Source organism: Crocodylus siamensis, chromosome 5, assembly GCF_052110815.1.
Source record: "Crocodylus siamensis isolate JL-2025a chromosome 5, ASM5211081v1, whole genome shotgun sequence".
NCBI lineage: Eukaryota > Metazoa > Chordata > Crocodylia > Crocodylidae > Crocodylus > Crocodylus siamensis.
In genome coordinates, this window is record NC_143399.1 from 125,209,686 (window position 1) to 125,227,445 (window position 17,760).

At 42.0% G+C, this 17,760-nt stretch overlaps 1 protein-coding gene across 1 annotated transcript in view; it reads right to left on the reverse strand.

Annotated features, from left to right (window-relative positions):
- AVL9 (AVL9 cell migration associated) overlaps positions 1–13,324 on the reverse strand; it is a 50,963-nt gene extending 37,639 nt beyond the window's left edge. Inside the window, exon 1 of the mRNA XM_090050242.1 lies at positions 12,794–13,324. Within this exon, the coding sequence (XP_089906368.1) occupies positions 12,794–12,892 (99 nt within the window). The 5' untranslated portion in view covers positions 12,893–13,324. The remainder of the gene's footprint in view (positions 1–12,793) is intronic.
- Positions 13,325–17,760: the final 4,436 nt, after the last annotated feature.

Consider the following 17,760-nt stretch of genomic DNA (forward strand, 5'->3'; position numbering starts at 1 on the left):
GTGCACAGTGCTCACAGCTGGGAAGGGGAGCTTGAGCACAGGCAGATCATGTTTCTAGGACTACTGGGACTGTCATCATACAGGCTGTGCTTTTTCAGCATAGCTAGTTTCCCTGCTTCTCTTGTGCTCCTGGAGCCGATGGGAGGAGTTGGGGCAAGTGCTGCTAAGATGCTGGCAGGTGCAGGGCACCTAAAAATTGGGGGAGCCAATGTGCACCTCCTCTCATAAAGGTCAGGAGCCAAGGCATCCTTCTAAGCTTGTGGCACCCTGCTTGAGAGTCACTGCTCAAAGACAGCTGATAGTTTTTCTGACATTAATCACAAGAGCATTTAGGAAATCTGGTCCTGAATCATTCTGGATATAATTTCTTCTTAAACCACACGTTTGCAGAAGTAAACCTGTTTTACCCAAAAGAACAAAAAACCAGACCCCGCCCCCAACAAAGAAACCCAAATGTTTTCTACCTTCCTTTTCCCCCAGTGAAATGAATGAGATGGTTATGGAGTCTATGAAACACATTGAGTGTTATCCTGGACCACTTCAGGTGTTTAAGTTTTCATATGTGATTTTATTCCACACTGCTCAAGTCCCTGAAGGGTGGTATTGGTGAATAAAAACAGTTAATGCAAAGATTTATTCTGTAACTTGCAGAAATGTATATTAAGTAGTAACTGTCTGTTAGCTGAAACACCCATTCACATTTGCCTTGGACACAGAAAGCACTACTGGTTAGTCTCCTCTTTCATTTAAAAGTATAAATATAAATTAATGAGGCATAGTAGAAAAAACTCTAATTCTACAACACTTACAGCCTGGTCAACACACCAGAATTAAAAAAACCCCCAGAGGCTGTAAAAAAAAAAAAAAAAAAAATAGAGATGTACACTGCATATTTTCAACTACAGAGTACCAGATACCAATAGCAGGTGATCTCCATTTCATTTTCAGGGAGACTGATGTTTCTAAAGAATTTAGGCCTTGTCTTCACTAGAGGAAAAACTGAGGTTTGACATGTGAACAATTATACAAGGTAACATCCTTGTGATGTTACGCCGCTGTAATATTAAGCTGTGCTGTAGGTCACTATAAATGCTAGGCTCCCCCCTCAAAGTTGAGTTCTATTTACTACCACATATGTAAACCATGAATGGTTTTGTCTTCATTAGGATGTTATTACCAGGATATTACCATGGATATTACCAGGATATTACCATGGATGCCAACTGTTCAAAAATCTACAGATGGTTCATAAAAAATGGCCTAAAAAACACTTGGCTGTGATGACTGTAAGAAAAATTAAACTATTCCTAAAAAGCAGAAACACTGAACTTGTCTCAAGATCTGTGTCAGAATGAAGCTAAATACAGGCATCAGTGCTGGGCAGAGGGAGAGCAGTGCCGCATAGCAGGGGTAAAGCTGAGAGGTGGCTTTGTGGGAGGAGTGTCAGTGTCGGGTGAGTAGGGGACCCCTGGGGTGGAAGCAGAAAGGTATAAAAACATTGCTGCAGTTGCACAGGGTTGCCAACCAAAGAATGAATATTTATATCTATATCTATCTATATTTCTTTTGCTTGCTGAAACTTCTTATATTGACATGTTTTTATTGTCAGTGTGTGGGGTGTGGGGTAACACACTTGCAAAGCAAAAGAAACTTGTTCTTGAATGAAATCTGGCTAAGTTACCACTGTTTAACGCGCACCTATTGCAGGACAGGAGTAGACATAAGGAACAGTTACTCCAGACCAGCTGACGAGAGTTAAGTCCTGTCTCCTCTTTTAACTTGGTAAATTTTGTTCGTCTCTCCATACCCATACAGACTGACATGTTCAAGATAACAAAGGAAGCCTGCAATTAAGTCATAAGCAAAATCCTCATCTTCTCTATCCGTTTCAACCTGTATTTGGTTTTCCTATTTAACAAAGGCTTGCAGTTAACCAATGCATAAAGTATTCACTACATACCTAACATCTGCTAGAAAACAAAAAAAAAATTAAAAGCGAGAGAAAAGTCATTCAGTTCAGCCATCTTGCTCTACAACATCAAAATAAATTAGCACAAGCAAAACATTATCAGACAACTACAGACAAAAAAAAAGGAATCAATTTCTCACTGATGCAGACTGGAAGAAAGGACAACAGATACAGAACAAGACCACAAACTAAAATTTCTCACCAAAACACATAAATGCAATAAAATAAAAATCAATCCTCCAGGCAATGAAAGATGATTTTTTTCACTCATCTTCTCTGGGTAACTGACTGTAATTGGTAGATTAGGGAGGAGGGTAGGGTGGCAAAAGCTTCAATACAGGATTTCCTCGCTTTATTCGGGTTTCGTATGTATGAATTCACTCTTATCTGATGAATCTTTTTATACCAAAAATTTGTTATATGCGAGGTAAATTGACTTCTATGTGATCGGGTGGTGGAAGCCTTCAGTCAGCTGCTTTGTGTGGTGCATGGTGGGAGAGACACGCACCAAAATATAGTCTTGAAGCCTCACTCAACTACCCCCAGACCCACCCTTCTGGTGTTGGAGGGTGATGAGGGCCTGTTGATTCTCCTATAGCTGTTACCCTACCTGTATCTCATACTAGTGATGCAGAGTCTGACACTGAAGATCCTTCATCATTCTCTCTTCACACCAACTACACATTCGCCACCACCCTGTGCTTCTGTGTACTGTCTGCTGTTAGCGAGTACCAAAATTGTCTTGTAAAATGTGGTAGAAATGGGTCTGGGGGTCAGTACAGTCGAGGTCTTGAAACATATCCCTATGTGAATTCAAGTTATGTGCCATTTCCCAGGAACACATGTACAGCATAAAACAAGGGAAACCTGTATTTGGAGCAAAAGATAAGAAGAACAACTCATAACCTTATTTGCTTCTTAGACAACGCCTATTTTTACAAGCTGGTTACAGAATAACTTATTGAAAACAAGGAGCCAGCATCAGGAAGTTTTTCCACAGGCTCTCTTTAGGCAAGAAAAACAGGCCATACGTACTGTCTGTTCAAACCAATTCTGCATTATGGATGTTCTACACATAGAAGCTAATGTTTACTACCTAAATAAAATAAACAATGCTGTTTTACCATATTGATGAATGTACTTTTCAAGTATTAGAATGCATAGTTTAGGAACACTGGAAAAGTTTTAAAAGAGTGTTTGTTTCCCTAAAACATAAAACCACACATTCAGTTATAACTTAATCTTTTTGAAGATGATCGGGTCTTGTTCCTTCCTGGACCCCACTGTAACACAGACACACATGTAATGAATAGGCAACCAAGACTGACTCAGCCTTGGGAAAGGAAAGAACACTATACCAATATTGACACACAAGCCAACCTGCTTTTCAGACAATGTTCGCATTTGAAAATAGACATCCTATTTACCCACAGATATTTTCATATTTTTTACGCTATTTTGGAAGATCTTTCAATATACCTTCTTTTGTCTCCAGGAATATGCATTCTTGCATTTAGGTTTTCCACTATTAAGTTTGCTACATTTATTCCATAAGTCTTATTTTGTATTATTATATAGGAAAGCATGACAACAGAAGCTACTGCTGTTTTACAAATTACAGACCTGAAACAAAATGACAGTGACTGAACATGTGTCAGTTGAACATATAAAGATACCCATCATTTATTTTGCATCACAATTTGATATAGCTATGTTTAAATGAAAAATATTTTGGCTTTGGAGTGCGTTCTAGGCAGCGTTTACCCATCTTACTAGGATGTGGGCAACCTGTGGAATGGTGCAGATGGGACTTCGGACACCAAGTGCAGCAGAGCTGGGCTTCGTGCCAACTCTCATAAACAAGTGAAGAGGCATTTAGGATTGGTTAGTGACATGGCTGCCACGTCCAAGTTTACACAGCTGTAACATTCACCCAACCGAATTTACAGCATAAATCAGTCATGCTCCCCAATTTAAAGCAGGCACTAAAGCGGTAAGGAACTAATTATTTGTTTAACCTGCCCTGCGGTGAATTCTATCCCCACAATATTCTCCTACCCAAAACCATTCCTCCCTAACGCTTCTATACAGGCCAAAATGGAGAGAGTGTTTTTTCTTAAGAGAACTCCACTTTTATTTTTTAATACAGCCTTCCACCTAAGCATTTCAAAACATTTTTCTTAATCACTTCAGGTCTTCAGACACCATTGGCTCCATTTTGTAGACAACAGAAATACAGCACAGAGAGATCAAATAACTTGCACAAGGCCAAAGCTGGGAAGAGAACCAAGGTCTCCTGATTCTCAGTCTTGTACCTTAACTGCAAGATGATCTTTTCTCAAAAGTCTGCATTTTCATCATATGACTTGTCATATTGATAGATGGACAATTCTGGATCCAATAGAAGCATCTAACAAAACCTTAGAGAGAAACACTGTTGGGTGTTTTTTCATATTCTGTAGTGGTTAAAGACATTAACAAGGTTATTCAAATGCAAATCAAGTTTGTGATCCAAAAGCTTTAACAAAAAGGAAGAAAATATAAATTCTCAGTAATACTTTTGTAACTAGCAGAGAAAGGCAAAACTAGGAAAGATGCGTCTTCACTCCTGTCAGTTATTATACAAGACAGACTGTGAAATTCAGTACCACTTGCTACAGGAATTGATCTACTTGTTAAAAGATGAAAAGCATTAATGCTGCTAGAAATCCAAGACTTCAAAACTATCTGAAAAATATCTACACGATGAGTGACTGCCATCAATTACTACCCTGTGGGTCTGACCATGGAGCCAATTTCCCAGCCAGCAGATCATGGTGGACCCAAGGCCACAATTGGCCAGTTTTGCCAAGAGGTGATCATGGGATACCAGATTGAAGGCTTTTTTGAAGTCAAGATATATGACATCAATCTCTTCTCCCTTATCCAGGTGATAGGTCACCTGGTCATGGAAGGAAATGAGATTGGTCAAGCAAGACCTACCCGCAACAAACCCGTGCTGGCTATCCCTTAGGATGTTGGCGATGGTCAGTCCATTAAGGATGGCCTCTTTAATAAACTTTTCTAAGACCTTCCCCAGGATAGAAGTCAGGCTGATGGGCCTGTAGTATGCCAGATCCACTTTCCTCCCTTTCTTGAAGACAGGCACCACATTGGCGTTCTTCCAGTCTTTGGGCACTACACCAGAGCACCAGGAGTTTTCAAAGATCCATGCCAGGGGCTGGGCTATGATGCTTGTCAGCTCCTTGAATACCCTGGGGTAGACTGGCAGGGTATCCAGCTGACTTGAAGGTATCCAGCTTCTCAAGATGTTCTTTCATAAGGTCAGCATTAATGAAGGGCAGGGGATCTCCCTCACCCGGACCTCCCTGTCCCATAGCAGGCATGGACGTCCCATGGCACTGATGAAAGACCGGAATGACAGGAAATGAAAGAAGTGTCTAGAACTAGATAAACGTGTTAAAAAGTAAGAAAACCTACCTGTCATATAAACCATGATTTCTGGGTTTGGGTAGTTTTTTTTTTTAAATACTCATGACTTTAACCATTAAGAGATTTTTGCATGTGGGTAAGGGATGGTGTTAAGCTACTGTCCCAATCTCACCGAGAACTGCCAGATTAAAAATGGTAATATTAAGGATGCCAGAAAGAGAATGAACAATCTTAACTATGACTATCGCTTTGTTGTACAGAGTAATAATTTCCAGATTTCTCTGTTTCAGATAACAGGTTACAGGGCCTGATTCACTGCTACTTTATATTTTATACTTTGGCATAAATGGCTATATAACACTAGTGGTTATGTTTTATATCCACTTAAGAATATGAGAACTGTCACAATACTAGGCTAGATGGGCCTACAGTCTGATCCAATAAATCTCACACATGCTGGTAGAATGTGGATGTTTAGAGAGGATAAGCAGAGCATGTCCACAATTTTTCACTTTCTACTAGTGCGGGCAACCACATAAGATGAAGGACATGAGTGGGACCAAGCTTGCATGTGTACAGTACTACTTCTACTGCTGACCATGCAGCAGGATAGCAAAGCTGAAGAGGTAGTGTCAACAGTGCATTGTCCCCATGCTAATGCTCTGCTGCTGACCAGGCAAGTGCTGAAAAATGTTAAAACATATTTCCAAACAACTAATTAAGAGAGTAATTTTATTACAGAATAAAAGCTATTTTAATTAAATGAATGCAGCAGGGACTTTTGCCACATTTTATTCTAAGTTAATGGTATTTGCTATACGACTCCTTAGGCAACTAGTGACAAACAAGTCTTAAGTGGGTACAGCACAGAAATTGAGCATGGTCTACAGTTCTAATACACTAGCACTCTCCTTAACTTACTGGTTCAATTATCAGAGGAATAGGGTATCTAGTAGTTTCTCCTCTCATTCTAAGAGGTGACTATCAGGACCACACCTTAGTTGTGGTGAAGATATATAATCACCTAGTGCTAAGGAAATATTTAATTAATGTCACTGCATAAATCAGTCAACACTAGGCATTACAGAATCAGGTTGTCAGCCACCTGCCACTGTACAGAAACAGATACACAGGTCCTTTTTGCACTTAATCTATACCAGCTTAAACTATTATACATATTTTTTAAATGTAGGTTCTTGATTTGAAAATAATTATGCTGCTTTCACTGACTGCAAGGTTATCTTAATGATCAACGGCAATTCTGAGACTGAAAACAGCTAGCTGGGATGTTACACTGTCAGTTTTCTCCAGTTTTTCAGTCAGCACTCAGCATTTCATGTGTTGTAAATGTCAGTTCCGTTTCTTACATTAGTTTGCTTTATACAAAAACCACCACAGGCTGAATCAGTACAACTTAGAAAAACAGCACAGCAACAATTAAGCCAACACCAAACTTATGCTCTAAAAATGACCTCAAATAGGTTGAAATTCTGAGGCTTGTACTAAATAAGTCATCATAAAAATTAGGATTATGAAATTAGTATTATGAAACAAAATTTGAGGGGAAAAAAATTGAGAGTAAAACACCCTGAAATCTGCCTAGAAAAATCTCTGTACAGGAATATCTGTAGTTGCAACTATAATTTCTTTACTTTTTGTATCTTTATCCTCCTAATTGTGATCAAGGGCAAAAGCAGCAGATATGCACTTCAGGTAACCAGCAGTATCTATCTAGAACTGTGCCAGACTATTTAAACCATCTTTCCTCAAAGTGCAAAAAGAATTCACGGGTTTTTCTTTTATCAATAATCACAAACAAAGAATCCATACTACACACACCCAATCTACAGAAACACCATGACATTGCATGCATTTAATTTCTTCCACACAGAGATGGTGTTAGTCTGAAAGATTTAACTATAGGAGAGCCCACAAATTTTAGTATGAAAATATAGTGAGATTCAGTTATATATGTGAATTTTCTGATAAAACAGCTGAAGCCAAAACAAAACAAAAATAGGAACAGAAGACAAGGAAGGTCTCCCTGGGTTCCTTGACAAGTCCCCTGCTATGGCAGGTGACTATGGTGTGTATATTACAGCCCTTTTCATCAACTAAGAAAGATTTACCTGGATTTTTGTTACTAGCACTTCAGCTAGAAGGGTGTTCTAGAGCCTCAGTACTCTAATGGTTAGAAATCATTCATGGACAGTTTATATTCATTTGTTCTCATGCTAGTATTGTTCCTTAGGTTGAACAGCTTCCCTCCCTCCCAGATATTTAGCTTCCCAAAATATTTAGAGACTAGCCCATATCAACCTCCATTCTGCTAGACTAAACATGCCAACCCCTTCTGTTTCCTCCCATAAAAAACAGTCTCCATTCCCCAACATCTTATTCACAAGTCTCTGTATCTGTTCAGTTTTAAACTCACTAAATTTAAATTCTTTAACATGGATAACAAACTATATACAGTATACCAGATGAAGTCTCACCAGTGCCTTGTACAATGGCACCGTCTCAACTGAAATAAAAGGCAAATGCAGTCATGCCCAGTTTTCAAGGCCTCTGGCTGCCTAGATCACTTTCCCACACACCTTTGACATTTTGCATGGAGGTACTGGGTACTCCACTTACATGCATATTGTATAACAGCATAATTCACTTATCTACATAACATGATGCTACTCCCAATCTTTTGCCTATCACTTACATTAATTACAACAAACTTCAGTTACCTACATAGTGGTTAATTTCCAACAATGCTTTTTTGGCCCACTGTATACTTTATGGTATAACTATGCTCTGTTTAACTCCATAACTGATTAAAATGACTAGGAAATATCAATTTCAAGCCTTCTAAAGCAGCCTTGTACTAAGTCCTATTCAATTCAAAGCTGCTCTTATAGGCATCCTCAAAGGGAACTTATAAAACACTTTATATAGATTTGCCCACAAACTTCACTTCATAAAATCTACTGGATACCAAAAATCATTGACTCAATATAGACATTGGATTTATGACACATTACAACCTGCCTGACATCCGATTCACCAGGTACCTGCCAGACTAGACCTCTCACTTTTCTTTCCATTCCCTGCCCCCCCCACCCATTTCCCCTCCTCTCCCTTACTTTTCTGCCCTGTCTTCCTAATTTCCAGCTATTCTCTCTCACAGACAGCCTCTTTTCTACCTTGAATTACTACCAATGTAAAGTCTCCCTTACTTACCTTTGACTATTTCCACCCCTGCTTCCCCCACCCACTTCCCTGTTTTACTTTTTGTTTTCCTAATTTCTAACTACTTACGTTCTCACTGACATCCTGTCGCACTTTTAGCTTCTCTCCTTCCTTGGGAATCTCAAAACAGCAGAGACTCCCTATGCCTGAAGAAGGGTGACTGTGCCCAAAAGCTTTCCAAGAACTTTTGTTGGTCCAATAAAAGATAACACATCTATTCAAAGAACCTTGCCTGCTTATAGGCATAAGGCGTTCTGAGAAATAAAATCTTACTAGGATGTTCTTGTAGTCAATGAGCATAGCTTACATTGAGTTTGGATGAATTTACACTCTGCATAAGTGCATAGTCTTTTTATCAGTTTCACAGCTACGTACTTAAAGTACACTGTACTACACCTGTTATTCCTCAGCAGTATGATGCCTCACCCAACTGGACACATTTAGTTAAAAACAACCACCACCTGCTCTTAGATACATGGGAAATTACATGTCAGTTCCTTCAGGATTCTAGGAGGGCGATCATCTGGTCCCTGTAACGTGAGCACACTCAACTGAGTTTTGCTTCTACACTGGATGCAGTCATTTCTGTACTCTCAGTTCCGTTAGCCTTTGCCTCAGCATTCAACATCATTCTTACTGAAAACTGAAATAGTTCACTTACTCTTTTGGGCCATGCCTAGATTATCTTTCACCTGTCTTCTGCCCTCACCCTACTACAGACCCACTTTTTTTTTCCTCGTAACTTTGATTTATATAACTGAAGAACCTTTCACTGCTTGTTTCCTTTGCAACACTGCTCAGGTCAGCTTCTGACAACATTCATTTTTCTCCTAGTTTCTAGCCTCTAAAGCTTAACTTTTCTTGCTGATGATCTCTTTCCTACAATTCCTTGTGGCTTTTCTACATTACCTCAAAAAGGATTTTAAGAGTATTACTCACCGGCTAGTCCTCGAGTCCTTCCCTCCCAGTTTTTAACAATACCTAAAACAGCTTTTATAGCAAATGTTGTCCCGACAATCGAATGAAACTTATAACTTTGGTAATTGTGGCATTGTTGCTCTATTAAAAAAAAAAAAAAAAAAAATGCATGGCACTATAGGAAAATGGAACAGAAAGGAAAGAGACTTCCAACTCCATTCATTCCTAGCAAATGAGGACAAAATGAGGGCAAAAATGTGTTATTCTTCCCACTGACACCCAGTGTATGGCTATCTTTCATAACAGCCATTGATTTGCAGGTGCCTGATAAATACTGCAAACCTAGAAAGGTGATTCAGTTACTGTTTTGAAAACTGATCCGGTAAACACTTGCACACTTCTAACTTTACTTGTGTGAGCAGCCCTATTAAACTTATAGTAATAAACATTCCAAATACTTGGTTGGTTTGAAATCTATTTAAGTTGTCATGTATTATTTAGTAATAGATATGATGGAGGGTTGCTTTTAAATTGCAGCATATTGTTAGTAAGCTCAGGGTAGGAAGGAGTATACTGATTTTTCTTTTGTTTTGTTTTACTAGCTAGCTATTTCTACTGGATGGTTTCAAAAAACATGAAAACAATCCATATAAAATTATAGATCTCTGGTGCCTTCTGTGCAACAAGTTAGCAGTTTTCAGACTAATTCTCAGAAGATAGCCACCATCTTAACTGGTATCCTTGCTGATATTCTCAGTAGACTAACAACTGAAAAGGGCACAAACAGGCTCTCTCATTTTGGCTTGCTTTTAGGACAGTGCTGGTGTACACTGACCACTGCCCATGTTTAATCACTTCTGTAGATAAATGGGTCTGTAAATTCCCCCAGAATTAAACAGCCTGAATAGATATTAAGAAACACAAAAACCCCCTCTAAAATGGTATAAGAAATAAATGGCTTGTGTTAAGAAACAATGTAAATAGCTTTTGTAAATCTGATTGGCAGGTTCATGACATAGCAATCATCTTTCAGCTGTTAAACTACATGGACTAAGCTTTATAAACGATGTATGCAGTAGAAATATAGCTAGTCTCAAAGTCAAAGAAAGATGACATCGAATGCTAGACACCACAAACATGGATAAAGCTGCCAATATTGGATAATAAAAGAAAAATATGCTGTTAAAGACTAGGGGGAGGGGAGCGGAGATGACATAAGATTAAGATGCAAGGGTTAAGATGACATCTAATGCTAGATTTTTTCTGCTTTTAATAAGAGCAATCTAATTTTAGTTTAAAAATAATGAACAAATGTGCATCCAAGGCAACAGTTATTCATCATTTGATAACTTCAAATTGGCATGCAAATTTATGGACATAGCACTTGCTGGGTTACCAGAGCATGGGGGTGGAAATCAAGTCTAGACAGGCCATTCATGTTGATTCTCTTTTCTCATATCCAAAGGCATTCCCTCGAGTCAGTACACAATCTCCTGGCATGGCACACTCCAGGAGTTTAAAATAGCTCTTCTGCATCAGGTTGTTTAACAATGGAACAATGAAGGTACAAAAAATGAACAAAGAGCTACTGCTTTTTAAAAACAGGAGTTTTATAAAATCGATGCAAGTACTAGCCAGGTTTCAAACCAATTCCTAAACTGCTTTGCATACCCCTGTAACTGGGGAGTAGTAGTAGAGCCTAGAACTTGGAACAGAAGATGGAAAAGGAACATACTTTTCATGAGGGGCTGGGGGGGACAGAGGAATTTAAAAAAATATTTAACACCGTAAAGGAGAAATATATATTATCAACCCACTAGTAAAAGTCAGTTTTGATAAATATCTGGAAGAAAGCTGACTATCTATATGCAAAGGTTGCGTCTAGAAAACTGCAAAGGCAGAAGCTTGTGCAAGTTGCAAGTTAAAATTTATCTTCCCAACTTTGTTGTTTTTCAAGTGTCCTGCATTTATAAGTGAGCATGGTGCACTCATCCACCTTCATTTTTAATCCCTTTCTTTACTTTTAGGGACTTCTCCACTCCTGTTGCTCCTTTTCCGACTGGGATCTACTGTTCCATCAATTTCATACAGGCCTCTGCTACATGTTACATATAATCACACAACTCACTGGACAATCGCACAATAAATTTAGACTCGCCATACGTGCAAAGACAGATGGGCTACAGGTGTAATTATTGTGCAATTCACTGGTGAATCGCACAATAAATTTAGACCAGTCATACATGCAAAGCCATTATCACACCATAAAAGTGACTCCCCAGCCGTAGAAAGAGCCAACCAGCTACAAAGTTAGTGCTTTGAAACGTTTAACAACATCATGACTAGTTTCTATCCATCTTTAATCTGAACGTGTCGCAGGGCCCTTAATATGATCACTCATACTATGATCACTTATCCTTTCCAGGTTTTGCAATCTGGAATTTGAGAGAAGTTACTTATAAACATTAACCTTAGCAAAAGCAACACTTGGTGCACAACAAATTGAGTCATCTCATCTCAAACAGCGAATGCCTCTTACAGGCCACCCTGAGCAAACTGCAGCCTCACCCTATTGGCCGTGCAGGGCTATCCACTGGAACCTCTTCCTCTGCTCAAGCCCACAGCCTGACTCAAACACAGCCAGTGGCTCATGGAGGAGGAGGAGGAAGCAGCATCCTAGGAACTCTGTAACCTAGAACTAGGATGGCTCCTGAAGTTGAAGGGGGTGGGGGGAGGGTAGGAAGGGGAGAAAGAAGAGAGGAAAGAAGCCAGCAGGATGTGGGAAGCTAAAAACAACACATAAACACCCTAACAGAGCTGACAAATGACACTGGGCTGGCGTATGTGTACACACCCCCGCCAATACACCCCCAGCACCTGCCCATACACATGCTCACACACTGTACAGTCTCCCCAACATGCACCTCCCATACACCCCCCATGCACACACCCCCACCTCACACCCCACCACACAACCCCCCAATGCACATGCCCCATCACACCCCCCCATACACCCAACAGCACACTCCCCACATAACCTCAACGCACACCCCACAACGTGCACGCACACCATACACCCCCACAACGCACACAGCCCATATACCTCCAGTGTGCACACACACACCATACCCCCCCGCAAATGCGCCCAGCCCCCATGTACCCCCGCCCCCAACAAAGCCAAGGCCGGGGCTGGGCGCGGGGTCGGGCAGGGCCCTGCCCCAGGCCGGCCCTCACCTGGCAGCCCTTCTTGTGGTGGAAGCCGACCACGGCGATGTGCAGCACCGGCCCCCGCGGGCCGCTCCCCGGCGGCGAGCAGCGCCCCGGCTTCTCCATAGGCGGGCGGCGGCGGTGGCTGCTTCCGCCCCGGGCTCCGCCGCTGCCCGGGGCTGACGGGGAAGAAGCCCGGAGCCGGGCCCGGCGCCCAGCCCGCCGCTGCCTCCCTCCGTGCCGGCCGCTTCCGCAGCGCCCAGAGGCGGGGACACGGAAGCGCCTCCCCTTCAAGTGCCACCGCGCCCGGGGGGGGGCCTCACCGCCCCTCCACCACCTGCCCGGGGGAGGGAGGCCGCGAGGCCTGCGGCTCCTGCCGGCCTTTCCCAGCCCTGAAGGCCTGGTGTGGTCTCATCCCCGACAGCGGCCGGGGTAGGACCCCTACCTGCCCCGGGGGGACAGGCAGCACGGGAAGCTCTTCTCGGCTTCCCCTTTGTGCCAGGCTCGTTGTGGGGCATTAACTCAGGAGCTCTCAAGCTTCTTAAGCTCCCACTGCCTCTGGATGGACTCGAGGTGCCCCTGGGAAAATTCCAGCCCTGCCTCTAGGGGTGTTGATCTACTGAGGTAGACCAAGGTCTTTGGGTAAATGGGACCTCTTTTATTAGACCATCTAACATTGGTGACACATAGTGGGTGCACCCTGAGATTGGCAGCGCACCCCTGTGAAAACCACTGCCAGTGGCGTCTGCAGGTGGTCCCTGATCAACACTGCCGATGCTACTGGCAGTGCTGTGGGTATTGTCACCCTGCCGCCAACACCATTGTGGCCGCCTGCGGGGGCTCCCTGCTCACTGCCAGCACGTCACTGCCGCTGTGCGCCCCCACTCCAGGCTTCTGGAGGCACGTGGCGTTCATGTCAACTAAGTTAGAAAAATTGTTCTTTACAAGCTTTTGGACACAAACACCCTTCTTCCAGCAAAGGGAGAGTCTGTTGGTGTTTTGTGCTCTCCCGGACGGAGTAGAAGTCACTATGCAGAATTCAGGTCTGTAAAAATGCAAATGCATGGCAGTGAGGATTGGAGACTACGGGAGACAGAGCTCTGCCTTTTTTCTCTGTTTGGCCTACACACAAATGTTAGAGCCATTCTTCTGTTGCAGAGAACTCAGACTGCAGCAGGGCAGATGGGTTTTAACACTAGAGGTTCCCATCTGAAAGCTTTGGGTTTATTTCCTGAATCATGTCTGTGCTCCTCGCTGTGTGTGCAGGCTTGAAAGAACCTCTAGACACCCCAGGGTGCCGTGGCCCTGGTTAAGAACTGCTGCATTAAGTCTTCAAAGAGACGCGAGGATTTCTGAGGGGGTGTGGGGAATAATCTCTTTTCCTGGGCCAACTGCATGGTTGGGATAAAGCTAGACAAGCTTTTGAATGCAGGCCTTCTTCATCAGGTTGCAAATGTGAAGTCTTCTGAAGTTGTAATTAGATTTTGCTGGCTGAGAGATGACAACAATTTTTGAATCTGGTTTTACGCTCCACTGGCCAGGCCCTGAAAGCAAAGCTTCCTGAAGGCTGATAAGATTAGTGGCAAACTTCATTATTAAAACATGTGTATTGACTTTTTCCATTTTCAAAGTGTTGCTGTACAAGCAATGTCTAATATGGGCTTCTTCCTAGAATCTCCTCAGTTGTATAGTCTTTATGTGAGTTACAGCATAGTTTCATAGTTTCTAGGGTCAGAAGGGACCTGAGCAGATCATCTAGTCCGACCCCCTGCCATGGCAGGAAAGAATACTGGGGTCAAACGACCCCAGCAAGATGTTCATCTAACCTCCTCTTAAAAACCCCCAGGATAGGAGCCTGCATCACTTCTCTTGGAAGTTGGTTCCAGACCCTAGCCGCCCTGACCGTGAAGTAGCGCTTCGTGATATCTAACCTAAACCTGCCCTCTGCCAGCTTGTGACCGTTATTCCTGGTCACTCCTGGCAGTGCACGGGGGAACAGCAACTCCCCCAGTGCCTTCTGATCCCCCCTGACTAGTTTATAACAGGCCACAAGATCCCCCCTCAGCCTTCTCTTTTGGAGGCTGAACAGGTTCAGGTCCCGTAGCCTGTCCTCATAGGGCCTGCCCTGTTGTCCCCTGATCATACGAGTGGCCCTCCTCTGGGGACAACAGATGCAATGAGTCTGCTTGCTTGAGATGCATCTATCAAGTAAGAAGTTAGCAAAATCAAGTCTATAATTCTTGCGCTAGACTGCTGAATCTGAGGGGGCTGCAGCACATTGGGATACCTTGAGATCCTTTCAGGGGGCCATACAATGTTAACATGTTTGGGTGTGAAAATGTGATTCGCAAGATAAATCTAGAGACTTCAAACAGGCATCCAGTGTCAAAAATATTCTGACCTGACCTGTGGTTTTTCTGAATTTTTTTGCAACAGGAAAATTGTTTTCATGAACAATGTGTGCACCCGGCAGCTAGGGGGGCATGACGGCGGTGGTAAGCTCCCGCAGACGCCGCTGGCACTGGTGGGTGGTGGGGTGACAACCACCTGCAGATGCCACTGCCAGTGTCGGCAGCGAGCAGCAGTGTCAGTGTTTGTGGTCATGATGGGGGAGGGGGTGGTGAGCAATGACCACCTGCAGGTGCCACTGACACTGTTGGTGGCATCTTTTCGTAGGGTGTGCACCCCCTACGCATTGCCAATGATTGTTTTGTTACTTTTCTGTAGTCAAAAAATGAGTGAAAATGAAGAGCTGGTATCTTCCAAGGGGTGCCTTGAATCTGCAATGGTTGAGAATCACTGTGCTATACCTCTAAGATGAATAAGTATATAGTGTTATCCCTGTATTTCAGAAAGCAGATCTGAGGCGGAGTGGTTAAATGGCTTATTGAAGGCCACAGAGAGAGTATGTTGGAGAAAGAATTAAAATGTTGGTGATCTAGGCTCCTCTTGCTATGCTTAGACAAATTGCTCTCTCTCCGGGTTAAATCCTGTTCCTACTGAAGTCAATAGCAAAACTCTTCAAAAATACAGCTGTGCAAGACCAGGCCCTTGGTTACTGAGGGATTCTGTTGACATTGGATGAAAGGGTTCTTTCTAAAAGCAAAGAAAAGGATAAACGCTCCAGGAAAATCTCAGCATTAATGCAATACATGTAGACTTCAACTATAACAACAGATTAAAGCCTGCAATTACATAATATTCATCAGCTTCAACAAAAGTTCCATTACATAAGAATTATATTTTAGGGAACAAAAGACATGCTGTAAAGAACTATTCCACACTGGCAGGTGAATGATTACTTATTAGGTCTTTTCAGTCACAGTTCTCTATAATGCTTAGCATAAAGCCAGGAAAGAAAAAAAATTATGAAATACTGCCATTATCTCCTCCAGTAATGTGCTATAACCAAAAAGAAGGGCTAAAAGCTCTACTTTTCATATTCGGTTCAGCAAAGAAGAGGTATAGTCCGAGACTGTTCTCACTAGTTTGCAGGTTGTCATAAGGAATCATCTAAGTGAGGTTCCTGGATAAATCTAATTATTGTTTATGAGACAGGCTTTTTTTCATTGTTTGAAATTCTCCTTCCTGCTAGCTGAGGCAATAAAAAGGACAAAGTGTGGTAGAGCAAGATGTTGGCTTGTGTAATAAAACAGGAAGCCTGCTGCTGTATTTTAAAGCAAATTGTTACCATACTCTGTGACTTTTCCATGGTTCACTCTATGTAGCTATGGGCACTGGTGGAAGAGGAACAGAGGTCTGGAGGCTGTCATACACTCAGGTGGAAGTGTGTCAAGCATGGACAAACTGCTCTTTGTGAAATTTTTCATTCCCTCTGCGCACAGCTAAATAACAAAGCACAAATTAGCAATATATAGTTCTCCTACCTGCATTGTAATATATTACAGAAAAACTGCCAGCAAGTGCAGCACTGGGAAAGTAATAATGACAAGCAAGATCAGCTGACTTGATTTTACTTGCAGGGAGACTTCTTGAAATGGATATGCTTTACATTAATATGATTAGAAACACATTTCTATGTGCAGTGTGACATTCTTTTCATTGAAGTCTCAAACATCCATTTTTGAGATAAAGGCTTACACCAGTGACTATCTGCAGCTTTTCTGTTGGAAAGGGGCATTCAACTATGCTTTTATATTTATCCTGCTTATCTCATGGCAGTGTTATCAATTTACTGTGTAGATATTTATATTTGGGTCTTCCACAGACAAATGTGTGGATGTAACAGGAAAAGTGTGACAAGGTGACTTGTCAGGTTTAGCCCATTTTCCCAAATGAAGGAAATAAAAGTACAAATGTCACATGATGAGCATGTGACTGAAATCCAGGTTTGCTGGGATTTGTGAGCAGCTTGTGATGAGACAGAAGAACTGGTAGAAGACTTGGGGAGTGTGAACTTAAGAATTAGTGCTAGGTGAAGAATGGGAAGTAAGGCTTAGTCAATCACTGCTGCTGGGGGATACCCAAAGCCTGCAGTTAGACAATATAAATGCTAATGAGTGGCGCTGAGCTTTTTTGAGGGCTCAAGTGCAGACCTGCTTCAGTCCTATTTTGCTGTTTTATATTGCCTAATTGCAGGTATTAAATGTGACCCACTGGGAACAAGTGGGCACAACTAACTTCCCCAGGAGCAGATGTGGGGTCAGGAAAGCCATGGAGACTATAGTCTATGTTAGTCATGGGAGTTGCTTTGTTTTGATTTATGAGGCTTGTGCTGGAACAATAAATTGTATTCCGAGGTAAATAAAGTCTTGAAGTTTTTTACTAGCTCCTTTTAGGGTTGGTAAGAAAGCCACCGGCCTAGGAACCTAAATGGGAGAAAAATTAGCAAGTTTTACACAATACACGTCTAAATGTTTCACAGAATTTTGGAAAACCACAACTTGTTTTATCAAACATAAGATCTCTATTTGGATATTGGAAGGTTTAAATCTTTATCATTTTCCTTCATAGTTGAAGGAGCCCTCATTTCA